The 13,762-nt window shown below is 34.9% G+C and overlaps 1 protein-coding gene across 3 annotated transcripts in view; it reads left to right on the top strand.

Moving 5' to 3' along the window:
- The window catches only part of stt3b (STT3 oligosaccharyltransferase complex catalytic subunit B), a 98,141-nt gene extending 84,956 nt beyond the window's left edge, over positions 1-13,185 (top strand). For 2 of the 3 annotated variants that reach the window (NM_001328161.1, XM_073924618.1), the window contains 6 exon segments: positions 1,792-1,979; positions 2,064-2,235; positions 3,944-4,117; positions 5,171-5,284; positions 8,484-8,690; positions 11,531-13,185. In NM_001328161.1, the coding sequence (NP_001315090.1) occupies positions 1,792-1,979; positions 2,064-2,235; positions 3,944-4,117; positions 5,171-5,284; positions 8,484-8,690; positions 11,531-11,611 (936 nt within the window). In that variant the 3' untranslated portion in view covers positions 11,612-13,185. 3 annotated transcript variants of the gene reach the window in all.
- Positions 13,186-13,762: the final 577 nt, after the last annotated feature.

Below are 13,762 nucleotides of genomic sequence, written 5' to 3'. Positions count from 1 at the left end.
TGTACGATATATACGAAAATATATTAAGATAAACCACATTACTGTCATTTTAAGACCATTTAATGCCACTCATTATATAATGCCAGAATGGCGATATAATAGCATCACAAGGCATGTACACTCTTTCAAAGAACACATCATATTTACTCTTGAGACTATTTCATTTAATTGCAGGCATTTTAACAAATTAATAATTAGACATTGACAAAATGTGAAAACGCTAAATAAATAATAATAAATGTTAACAAAAAAGGTTAAAAAAAAAGGTAAAAAAGTAGCAGAGGCTGTGATACCAACCAGATCTATTTTCAGTTGTCAGACATCCACAAGAAATGATATTAAAGTAATTTGTAGTAAATACTCAAGTTTTTTCTTTTTTTTAACCACACTGACACCTTCAGTAGAGCTGTAGATGCTGCTAAAATGATCAGCTAAATTGTTACTAGACTTGGTCATGTCCATGTGTTGTGTGATAAGTCAATAAATTATTGTAACTGGCCTAGCCACGTGGCTCTCGGTGGCATTCTGTAGTTGAGATGTATTCAACTAGGTGCGCCAGGAAAGTGCGTCACGACGCTTCCACGTTGCGACTGCCACTCCCAATATACACGCACAAGCCCCCTTGCCCACTTCAGTAGGAAATAACGAATTTGTGCACACAGAAGACGCGATATGTGAACGCCCCTTAGTTAATAGCCTCAGCTATAATTAATCCAGTGTGCATACGTATTAGCCTCGATGTACAAGCTCGGAACTTTAAACTAGCGCACGGTTAGCATAACTTTTAGTTGCAGCAGTTTTGTTCCATGCAGAAACCTAGTGTTGAGAAGCCTTTACGATTAATTCATTGTGACGAATTAAAACGCGGTAAATAGTGAGATCGGTTAATTATTGCATTCCTAATCTTAATTATTCAATATAGTTAATTGTATTATTTCTGTCTGTCTTTCTGTCTATCTATCTATCTATATATATATATAATTTTTTTGTGTTATTGTTGCTAATTAAACTATTATTATGTTTGGAAAGATAAATTTTAAATGTTCTAATTAAAATCCAAGTTTTTATACCGATTTCTCATAACCATTTAATAACTGATCATAATTTTAAACAAAAATGATTATAGGTGTAATTGTCGTATAATTCCTTTATTACATGTTAAATGTACATGTGCATAATTGCAGTTTTATAGTATCAATTTAATTACTATTTTATTTGGAATATGTTAAAGTTGCAGAAAACAGAATGAGTCATGGTTGAACAATAGATAGATGCATAAATAGACAAATAGATAGATACATACTGTATGCATGCATGCATGTAGGCATGGCCAAAAAAACGGTTTCAAGGTTTCCATGGTTTGAACAAGTCAATGTTTTAATACCACTAAAATGTTCTGTTAAGCTGTTCCTAAGGTATATGTAAGGGTTTTTTAATGTATTTTTATGTGTTGTAAATAAATCTGTGTTTCTGAAACCAATGAAAAGAGCAGTGGTCAATGATTTATTTTAACTATTTAGTGTGACATGTTTGCTGCTCCAAAATATTATAAATGTTTCTTAAAATAAAAGAAATTGTGTTCTATAGGGAAAACAGTTTTTGTTCTGTTCCCAGACATTTAAAAAGAACTAATTTTAGAGCAGTAATCGCAATACCATGAACCAGTGCTATTTTATCAAATGTTATCATACCTTCAGAACCTTATACCCGCCCATGCCTACATGTTTGCTTGCATACAAACTTACATATGCTTATTTTGATTCTAACTGGTGTGTCTGTGTGCTTTTGCAGGCCGGTAAAGTCCGAAAGCATGTGTCTGAGCAGGACCGTCCAGAAGAGGGTTTGGGCCCGAACATCAGAAGCATCGTGACCATGTTAATGCTGATGCTCTTGATGATGTTCGCGGTGCACTGCACATGGGTCACCAGCAACGCCTACTCCAGTCCCAGTGTCGTGCTGGCATCATACAACCATGACGGGTAACCACACAGTCATGTTAGCCCGTTTTCTATTTTAAAAGCAGAAAAACTTGAGTTATTGATTTTATTCTACTTTACCTTCAGATCACGGAACATTCTGGATGATTTCCGTGAAGCGTATTACTGGCTCAGGCAGAATACAGATGAGCACGCTCGAGTGATGTCCTGGTGGGACTATGGTTATCAGATCGCAGGCATGGCCAACCGCACCACACTGGTGGACAACAACACATGGAATAACAGCCACATAGCACTGGTGAGGAAAACCAACTCTGTTAATGCTCATTTAAAGGAGACATGACATATGAAAGTATGACTTTTCCAGATTTGAGTGCTATAATTGGGTTTCTGGTGCATCTGCCAAATAGGCATGGGATGATGACCTGTTTCAAGGTTTACCGCGGTTTGGAAAAGTCAAGGTTTTAAAACCGCTAAACTTTTGTGTTATACCGTTCCCATCATATATGTAATTGAGTTTTTTAAAACATGATTTTTTTACTATATTATTTGTTTGTTTGTTTTTTGGTATCTCCTGCAGAAAATTACCCTCCACATTAAAATCTGGTCAGCCCACAATTCAGCAAAAAATAAAAAACAACTGAACAGAACTTGCTTTATATCCAATGAAAAAAAAATTGTCCCCCCCGGACATTTAATAAGAACATATTTTAAAGATATAATCGCAGTCGTGTGAATTCATTATATTTTTATCTAAGGTTATCATACCGTCAGAATCTTTTACTGTCCTATGGCTTCTGCCAACCCAGAAAATTTGAAAAAAGACAATTCAGTAATTTTGTTTTGGTAAGCCTTTCTCTGAAATGTTTTTTTGTTTGTATTTAAACAGTGCCTTTAAAATTCTTTAAAACAATTACATTATTTGTCATACAGCCATGATTTTCTATAGACACATTTATATAGGATAATTAGGTAAGTTATTGTACAGGATGGGCTATTTATATGGATACACCTTAATAAACTTATTGGGAATATTACATGAAAAACAATGGTGTGCTTGGTTTTAAACGTAACTTTATTCTTTTATGAATTATTTAAAAGCCCCCTCACATATACTAATGTGCCACAAACAAGATGTTAATATCACCAACCATTCCCATTTTATTAAGGTGTATCCAAATAAATGGCCCACCCTGTATAATGATGATTTGTTCTGTAGACTATTTAAAAAAAAAAAAAGCTTAAAGGGGCTAAAAACTTTGTCCCAAAAATGTTTTTTAAAAATTAAAAACTGCTTTTTTGGGAAATATTTAAGAAAGAAAAAAAATTAAATTGTGTGTGTATTATATTATATTATATTATATTATATTATATATATATACTTATATATTATATTATATATATATATATATATATATATATATATATATATATATATATATACATTAAAAATACGTTTTTGACAATATGTGTGTGTGTGTGTTGATATTTATTATGTAAGTGATACAGACACATACATAGAAGCAAAATTCTTTAAAAAAAAAACGAATTACATAGATATTTCAATATAATTTGTATCATGTACATGTGTGTATATATATATATATATATATATATATATATATATATATATATATATATATATATTGTCTAAATATAAATAAACATTATCTCAAATGTATGCATGCATGTGTGTATTTATATATACATAATAAATATACACAGTACACATGCTAGAATTGTAAAACAAACTGATGATTGGGATGCGATTTAATTTTTGCCCAGCACTAATAAAAACACAATGGGGCTGAATTTGACTATGATATTGAGTGATATTTTTCTAATCTGAGCTGAAATTTCAAACCTATGAACAGCCATATGTCTCTTTTAAAAATAAACTGACTTCTGAAGATGAGCTGATTTGTGTTGGTATCAGTGCTTTGTCTCAGTAGCGCCATCTTGAGGACACTGAGAGATCTGCTTCAATGCTGTGTTGTGTTCTGCAGGTGGGAAAAGCAATGTCCTCCAACGAGAGTGCAGCCTATGAAATTATGAAGTCGCTGGATGTGGATTATGTTCTGATCATCTTTGGAGGAGTGATAGGATATTCGGGAGATGATATCAACAAGTTTCTGTGGATGGTGCGCATTGCTGAAGGAGAGCACCCTAAAGACATTCGGGTCAGTGTCAGTCTTTCTTGTTTTATATCCAGTGTGCTGTATTTTTGTTATCATTATAATTTAGGGTGATGAAGAATAGGTTTCTCTTAATATGCATTTCGTTTTTTTTTTTTTAACTAAATTTATAATATCTGGTTTTAACATGGGTGTTACTAAGAAACACTCATTCACACTCACACGCTACGACCAATTTTGTTTATCCGATTCACCTATGGCGCATGTTTGGACTGTGAGTGGAAACCGGAGCACTCAGAGGAAACCCATGCCAACACGGGGATAACATGCAAACTCCACACACAAATGCCAACTGACCCAGCTGGTACTCAAACCAGCGACAGTGCTAAACACTGTGCCACCCCTTTAACATTATATTAATTAACTATTTTCTTATTACATGTTAAGTTTTCAAGTAAAGTAAAAGGCAAACACAAACGATTGCTATATCTCACTACTTATCAACCATTTTCCCCAACCCTTCTTGAAAATATCAATTCTCATTCTCAGCATAAGTGTCAGTTTTTCCAATACCAGAGTTTCTTCAATTATCTCAAACCACTGCTTGCTTTTTAACTTATAGCCTTTAAGCCAATCCCTTGTTATAGTCTTTTTGCATACCACAAGAAGAATACTACACATTTAATTTTTTTAAAATCTAAATTTAGTTTGTTATAATTTTTTTTTAACTACCTATCTATAATATTATCAAACTTAAAGAAGGGATGAATTCAGCTTGTTTAAAATGGAAATGGAAATACAGTGTTTTGTCTTATTTAAATATGCATTTAATATTTTTTCAAGTGAAAGTAATTAATTTCTCAGACAGTGGCTTTTTACTTTAGCGTGCAGTTCGACTGTCATATCAGCTCTCTCTCTCAGAGCACATTATATCTGGAAATTAATCCTCTTTAACGCAGCGTCACTACAGCACTTAATGCAGAGCTTTATGTAACATTCACTGTCTTCTTCAGTAAAACTCATCACCAGTACTGTTGCTGAAGCCTGCTCTTTGGCAGTTTGTTGAATCATGTGTGTTTTGTTCTCCCTGTTTTGTAGGAAAGTGATTACTTTACACCGCAGGGAGAGTTTCGGGTTGATAAAGCTGGATCTCCCACCCTGCTCAACTGCCTGATGTACAAGATGTCTTACTACCGCTTTGGGGAAATGCAAGTGAGTGCTCTGCCCTTTCATTCATCACATAACAGACTGCTAGTTATGTGATGACCAGGGATGTCACTTTACACAAATATCCCAAGAAAGGTCCTTATTTAAATAAACAATTAACCATTAAATCAGTGTTAAAGGAGCAGTTTTCTCAAAAAAGAAAACTACCTCATAATTTACTCACTCTCAAGCCATTCTCTGTGGATATTATTTTTTATTTTTTTGTAGCTTTTTATTTTATCCTGGCTTTCATGCCGTGTCGGTTAATGGCTTGTTTTTAAGTAGGGCTGCACGATATTGGGAAAAAAAAACGACATTGTATTTTTTATTTTTCTGCGATACACTGCGATGTTGTGAATCTTTTTATCAGCTGACTTGAATGGAGCTAATTGGAGAAAAAATAAATCATTATTTTAGAGTAATTGGAAGCGTTTTGTAGAGTATTTGCTGAAACTATAATAAACCAATTTCAAGCAATGTTAAATACTGTAGAGCGAAGATACAAATAAACAGTCCTTTATAGTTTTTTGGGGATTTTAGCAGTATTCAGGTACACAAACTGTATAGTCACATGTAAAATGGTATATACGCAAATATAAATATTATTATTATTTTTTTTAAGTTGCAAACATAGGTTATAATACCCAAATGCTTGAACTGGCTTAAAATGTTAACATGGGCCTTAAAGGGCACCTAGGTTGCCTCTTTTTTAGATTTAAGATGAGTCTTTTGCGTCTCCAGAATGTGTCTGTAAAGTTTCAGCTCAAAACAGCCATCAGATTTTTTATTATACCTTTTTTAAGATTCAATCTTATACCGTTTTGCACCAGGTGGTGGTTTTGTTTTACTGCGCTTTTAAGGCTAGTCTGCCCACCGTTTCTACGTGCCTTTCTGCGTGCCCTAATCTCCTCCCTCGGCTGCGTCCGACAACAGACAGACATAAAGGAAGCAGATGTCACGTTGCGTTTGTGAGAAATACTACAGAACTTTACCAATGAGTATTTGTATGTGACTCATCGTAGCAACTCTACAACAATGTCGTTAGAAAGTTCATGCACACACACAGATATACATACACAGCACAGACACACACACACACACACACACACACGCACACACAGAGAGACAGACAGCGCGTGCGTTTAGCTTTGCACTCTTTTTGCACGCAAATGTGACAGGATACAGATTAATCTCCAATGCTGTATGGGTATCTGTTATGTTAAATGTACAAAATAAACCTAATTTAATGTCCACAAAGCGAGGTAGAAGCGTTTTCTTTTGTAATTGTTCTGACACGCGGCAGTGCTGATGAAGTAAAGCTGAAGTAAATCGCTGTAATTCATTACACATGTGCACTGTTTTAAAACATTTTAAACTTGTAAAACTCACTCTTGATCAGATTTGATGATGACTGATGACCCTAGTAAACTGAACAGACTTTTTATTCCCGATTACTTTGCGTTTTATGTCTTGTTGATATGATTAAACATGTGACTACCGGGACATGTTAATATGCAGCTGTCAATCAATTCGGTCTCAAAACCGCTTCAATTGGTCCACTGTTTTTGTTGTTAAATGAAAAAAAAAAAAAGGAATGGGTGTGTGTTTATCACCCCAATATGACTGTATATACACTATACCTACATGCATGTCTGTTCAAACAGCTTGAAGAGTAGATTTTTCACCTTTAAGAAAGAATGCAATTGCTAAAAAAATTTATACATTGTGGAGTCACTCCTAAATGTAACCTTAAATCACGTTTTTCAAATGTGGCTAGTGGTCAACTATAACCCTGACTCTACACTGCAAATCCTGTGACACACATTGGATTATTGATGCTGAAACAGTATATTATGCAGTCCTATTTTAAAGCTTCCATAAGTGCATGAACTTTCATCAAACTAACCTATTGACCACAAGTTTGTTAACGTCTGTCTTAAGTGGATTGAAATGTTTTTGTATCACATATTTTTAGCTTTTAAATTAAAATCTCAAATCTGACTTCTGGCTCACTGCATATGATGCATGTTGCCAAATGCATTCGTAGTGGAAGATCCAGGAAGAATCACTTAACGCACGCTTAGTTTATCGCAGAAGATGGTAACAAGCTAAGAAAACTTGTTGGCTTGGCGTTACTGTATAACATTATACAGTATATCACTCTAACAATGTCACATCTTGTCTTCCCATCTTACATCATGCATCATATGCTGGGTTATTTATTCAGTAAATGTGTTTCCATTGTTGGATGACTATTTTTGGGTCATTTTTAAAATTCTTAACCAAAGTCCATCAACAAAGTGGTTTGGTATTTTGACTGGAGATGCACTAATTGATCGGCCAGAGACTGGAATCTGACTATTTTCATCTGGCCAGTTTCTGCCGGTCTGGTTTGTTGGTCGCTGCAAATCCAGCGTCACCATTCGCACTCACAGCAGAGCACACAACGTCATCTGCGCTGAACTTTTTCCAGTGTGTGAAACTGAAAGTGGCACTATAACTGCGATTAGCAGGCACAACCATAATGAAAACGCTTGCCAAAATAAACTTTATTATAACTGTGAAATGACCTCGGCTTAAATACACAGTTCAGACAAACATTAGGTTGTGGTTTTCTGAAGACGTGACCAGAGTTGTTTAACGCAGCCTGTGAGGAACTCCTGATGGAGAAGTTTTGCACTGACAACCCCTGTCTGAGCAGGCTTTCTACTCGTTTTGATCGACAGAAAGACTGATTTATGCGATCAGTTAAATGTTTAAAATGTGATTTGTAGTCATTAAATGTTTCTCTTTCACGCTTTTTAAATAAATGTTTTATTTTTTGCTGTGTGATCTACAGAATTGGTCAGAAATTTCAATTGCATGTCTAGTTATTACCTCCTGAATTGTCTTGTCTGCACTCACAAAGTGTCTCACACCTCCAAAACCCACCGTGCATTTATTACGTTTGGTCTTTCTCCATCTTCTAAGGCGCTAAGGCCCACAGTAGCTTCTTTTCTTACCAAATTTTATTTTTCTTTTCGATATTTGATGCCAGTTTATCAGGAAGTGACGATTTTGTTCTCTGACTCACTGTATGGAAACATTATTTGCGAATGTTTTGTGTGATATTCTAGTTTTGTGCACAAGTTTAATTTGCATATTTAGATGGAATCATAGCTATTAACTGTATTAATGAAACTAATGGCGATTGTCGTCTCCGCAGCTGGACTTCCGCACACCTCCTGGATTTGACCGGACGAGAAATGCGGAGATCGGCAATAAGGATATCCGTCTGAAGCACCTGGAAGAGGCCTTCACCTCGGAGCACTGGCTGGTGCGCATCTACAGGGTGAAGAAGCAGGAGAACCGGCAGACTCTGGACCACAAGCTCCGCAACATCGCAGCCAAGCAGAAGTACACCTCAAAAAAGGTTCTTGCACCAGACTCACTTGCTAAAACTGCACTTGTGAACATTAGAGTGCTTTACTTTAAATATGCCTTTGTTTGTGGTTTTTAAAAATTGGCTTCAAGGTTAAGATTAATGTCACAAAATAGTTTGTTTAATAGCACAAAATTGAAGACTTCTTTTTTTTGGTCTTACTTTTTTACCTTACCTGAACTAATATGTTTAGACATCAAAATATAAATACAATGTACTTAATGTATTGCAGAACACTTCTGGTGCTCTTGAGGTGGGACATAAGGTGGTTAAAGGTGTCCAGCAAATTTAATTATAAATAAAATTACAGAAATGAACATACAGGTATATAATCAAGTGTAAATACTATTTAAAAACATGTATTTACACAAGTACATTGCAATGAATTATACATTTCAGTGTTCTGAAAACTTTACTAATATGTACATATTGAATTAAGTGGGCCCCCCCTTTTTTAATGTTTTTAAAAATATATATATATTTAAAGAGATAGTTCACAAAGGAATTCTCTCATTAACTCACTCCTTCCAAACCTGCTTCACTTTTTTTTAAACACAAAGAAATACTGTCCCTATAGTAAATAAAAGGAATAAATTATTCCATTTCTATTGTAATGCTTTACAATAAGGTTGTATTAGTTAATATTAGTCAAATTGGATTTAAAAAAACATTAGTAAATGCTAAGCTGTGATTAATAAATACAATATTGTTCACACTTGGTTCATGTTAGTATAAATACCTTTACATTTAACTTATAAAACCTTATCGTAAACTTTTTTTTGTTTTTTACTTTTTACCAGTTTATTTCTTTCATATATTAAACACTGTAAAACACCTACTGTGCATTCACACCGGAACCCAAAAAATCACCGGAAGAGCCGGTGGCGATACGCAGTGAAGAGTGGCTCGTCTTCACTGGTGTGGGTGTCGAGGAAAGTTGAGATCAAGTCAACTTTATGGTAATCGGTAATAATGCAGTTCAGCTGCGAGCAATCCAAATATAGAAGTCCACCGCTTGAAAGGAGTCCAGAGAACACGGTCACTGTGAACTTTGGTTCCGACCACAGTTGTTCCCAAGGATTTGATTATTGCAGTTGCCTAATTTCCAATCATTTCCAATGGTTTCTTACAGTGATTTACACTAAAAAGGCGAGTACTGGCGAGTTACTGATGTGCATTAATATTATATATATTGTATATTTTTTTCTTAAAGTGGGAATCTCCCTCTAACCATAATACAATACAAAACAGTATTACTGCTTCAGAATATTTCAGACATATGAGTACATATTGCATAATTGGAGCAAAGCCTCACAACAAGCAACAACTTGATCTTCCATAGTTAAGTATGATAAAGTGTGCAGCATTTTCATGCTGTAAATACTAGATCAATGTAGCGAAATTTGATGCTCTCGCCAGCAGAGCTGTGAAGGCAGACAGCGATGTCCGCAGAGCAGTGAGAGCGAACTTTGACGCTCTCACCACCTTCGGAGTGAACGCAGTCAAAACACTTAATTAAATTGCACTTATTTAGATTCATCACAAATTTATAACCAGTTCAAGCTAATAAAATGAGTAATTTTGAATATTTTGCATTTAAAATTTGTTAATTAAATTTTTTTAATGATTGTTATTATCACCACTGTTAATATGTTACTTTAAGAAAAGTGATTTTTTTTTTTTTTAATTAAAGTAGCTAAAAGACACAAATGCTAGCCTGTAATTAAAAAAGAAGTGGTTATGCAAACAAATTTCCATTTTAATTTTATATCGATGTTCATTGTAGCACTTCTGTTTCCTATGGTTTAGATAAGACCTGGGCATTTTGTGGCCCGCTGGACTTCTTTGATCGACACGTGTGATGTATTTATTTAATCTAAATTCAACCGCGAACTTGCAATACACAGGTCTGATATTGAGAGTCAACAAAACTGGACTTTCACTTACAGTATAGCGTATTTTGCACGCTCAGTTTTGTTATTTCAAATGAAGACGCGCGGGTTCAGCACGCAAATAGGAAAGGATTCACATGCGGTATGTCACGCTCACATTTTCCAGGCACAGCGAGTTGAAGAAAAAATTCTTCAAAAAAACATTTTAGAGTTCTGCAAGCGAACCACAAGTCATCTGACAAAAGCCAACCAGAATTCTCTCACTAAACATAATGAATGAAAATAAAAATGTGAAATAATAAATAAATAAATAAAAATAACTGAGGTGAAGCAATCAAACAAACAACCTGTGGCATTTAAATCAAATTGTGATGCTGGTTTTATGAATGTTTATTGAATAGTTTCAAAGAATGTTTTTTTTTATTTATTTATTTTTTATTCTTTTGACAACTCTATCCGCTTGTTAAGTGTGATGTCACGCGAAGCGGCTTCCGGGTCCAAGCGCTCTATTCAACTGAATGGGGAGACTCGTAAAATGGTAATAATTAACGTTTAAAAAATCGATTTAATACATTCGAAAATCAACATGGCAGTATATATGTCCATGCCTAATATCCGATGGCCAGAAAGAGATTAGTGTTTTATAAATTGTAAAATTTTTGGTATTTGTTATGCAGCAAGCCCAAAGATTGTCTTGTACACTATGACTTTATGAAAAATTAACTTTAATGTGTGATAGGAATAAAACGTGATCATAAACTAATGATTTCTCCGCTCAAATGAATGGCACCACTTAACAAGCGGATTGGTCTGGCCCTCTAAAACTGCCCCAGAGTCTAAAGTGGCCCCTTGGAAAAATGAATTGCACATCCATGGTGTAGATACTTGCATTTTAAAATGACTTTATAACTTTTTTTTTTTTCTTCCGTTGGTTCACAGACAGCCAAGAGGAAGCGGGGGCACATCAAAAACAAGCTGGCTCTGAAAAAAGGCAAGAAACTGAACAAGAAGTCTGTTTAGCTGTTGAATGCGAATGTTGAGAACGGAAAACGAGGAAAACAAAAGACAAGGACCGATGCAACTAGTAAGTAATCCACCAATCAAAAAGAAGAACAAGCAAACATGTTGTCTGGCTCCGCCCACCTGCCGACATTTGATTGGAGGCTTTTGATCCTGCGATTGCCATGACGACACTGAGGTTCATGACTGGGTTGAGGAGGAGGATCTGCACCGCGGTTTTAATCTGACAACTCTGGACTTTGTTTTTCTTCTTGTGTTTATTTTGTTTGTTTTGCTTTTGTACTTGAATGTTCTGGTGAAGCGAGAGCTCTAAAAACGGCAGGCACTATTTTGTGGTACAGTTTAATAATAGTATCCAACCGAATGCTAAAACAACAAACACATGAATTTCATTGAGCTCAGTGAACCTTGGAGCACCAAAGAGATTTAGTTTTGTTTTTAGTTTTCTTTTTTTTTTTGTCGGAGCCTGTGATAAATTGTTACCTTTTTGATTCAAACACAATTACAAATAAAAGATGCGAGGAGCCGTCTACATTTGGACAGCCCCTTTCAATGCTCTCTTGGTTTTAAATGTTACCTAACAAACCCGTTTCTCATGACACAATGCAGTGAGTCTCTCTGGCTCTCAAGTTGTGAGGGTTTTTTTGTTCTCCTATAAGACAGTCATTGCAAAGGACTCGATTGTTAGTCATGTTTAACTATTGTGGTCATTTTCAATATAAATAATTTAGTTCTTTACATCTTTTGCTTTTTTTCTATTGGTTGTAAGATTTTATGCAATAATTCTAAATGAAGAAGAATCCGCTTTTATTTCCTTTTTTGCTCCTGTGTTTGGTCCAGAGGGGGCGCTGTGGCATCTCCTGCGCACATTAGTCGAAGAACAGATGGTTTGTTTTTGTTTTTCTCGGGCCAATTTGACATTGAATCCCCCCCTCCCCCCACCCACATTCTTAAACGACTGTCTGCCAGGACAAAGAGTGAATTGAATTAGTTGTAGGTTTATAAAATGCTGCATTACTAGCCTGAATGCACTTTGTCTTAGTTCACCTTAATGTGGATCCACTACTGAGTAGCATGCAGGTGGAGAGTGCGTATTTTTAGTGTGAATATTCAACCTTTTGTTTTATGTTGAAAAGGGCGCTTCCTGTAACATCTGATGGGTTTTTCTGTTCTCGGTTCATCTGACATTTTCTTTCTTTGTTTGATTTTTCCTTTTTGTCTGATTTTCTGCCTTTCTGGATATCCACCTTTTGTGTTTTTTTTGTAAAGTAATTCAAGAAAAATCTGATCAGTTTTTCCATCTCTTCTCCATAACATATCTATATTAATTTTCATGGAGGGCTCTGAATCTTACGGGAAGGTATTTATTAACATGAATAAATCTGAAGTTCAGAAGAGGAAGCTTTTCATCTGGAAATGCAAAAACTGTCTTTTTTTTTCCAAGTGAAAATTTATTCCATAAATTGTAAAATAAAAACTTTAAAAACAAAAAAAAAAAAAAACGTGAGAGAAAGGCAAAGATGCTGTTTGTGAGAATGAGTTGATGCCATTTGTGATTAAAAGACTCAATGACAGACTCTGCCTTATCAATGTTTGCACACATCTTTTATCCCCCCTTTTTATGTTTTTAATGCGAGTAGTAAAAAGATTGTGCCTAAGCTGTGCTGCTGTATTGGTGTTATTCTGCAGGTGTCCTCCAGGTGGCGACCTCAGTACAGCACGCAGGGCCTTTCACTTTTTTGCATGATGCATTCCAACTTTGTTTACTGGAGCCTAAACTAATAAATTATTAACAGTTATGATTTAACATAAACAGTTATGACTTAAAGGTGTAGTAGTTCACCCAAGAATGAAAATTCAGTCATTTATTAGAGCTTCCAGGGGTTTTACGCGGTCTTAAAATGTCCCAAATCTCAAAATCCAAATTTTAGGACTTAAAAAGTCTTAAATTTACTGAAATATTGTGTTGTTGGTTTTCAATCTTTTTTTTAAACATGTCTTAATTTTCCTTTTTTTCATTGATTGCTACTCAATCTGGCCAAAATTTATGAGATCACCAATAATCCTAATCTCAATAAAACTTTAAACTTTGTTTAAAAAGGTCGTTTTTTTTTTTTACTCTATTTACTATAATGGTTTCATTATTTTCCT

The sequence above is a fragment of the Danio rerio genome, chromosome 16, assembly GCF_049306965.1.
Source record: "Danio rerio strain Tuebingen ecotype United States chromosome 16, GRCz12tu, whole genome shotgun sequence".
Taxonomy (NCBI): domain Eukaryota; kingdom Metazoa; phylum Chordata; class Actinopteri; order Cypriniformes; family Danionidae; genus Danio; species Danio rerio.
This window is presented reverse-complemented; position numbering and strand designations above follow the sequence as displayed.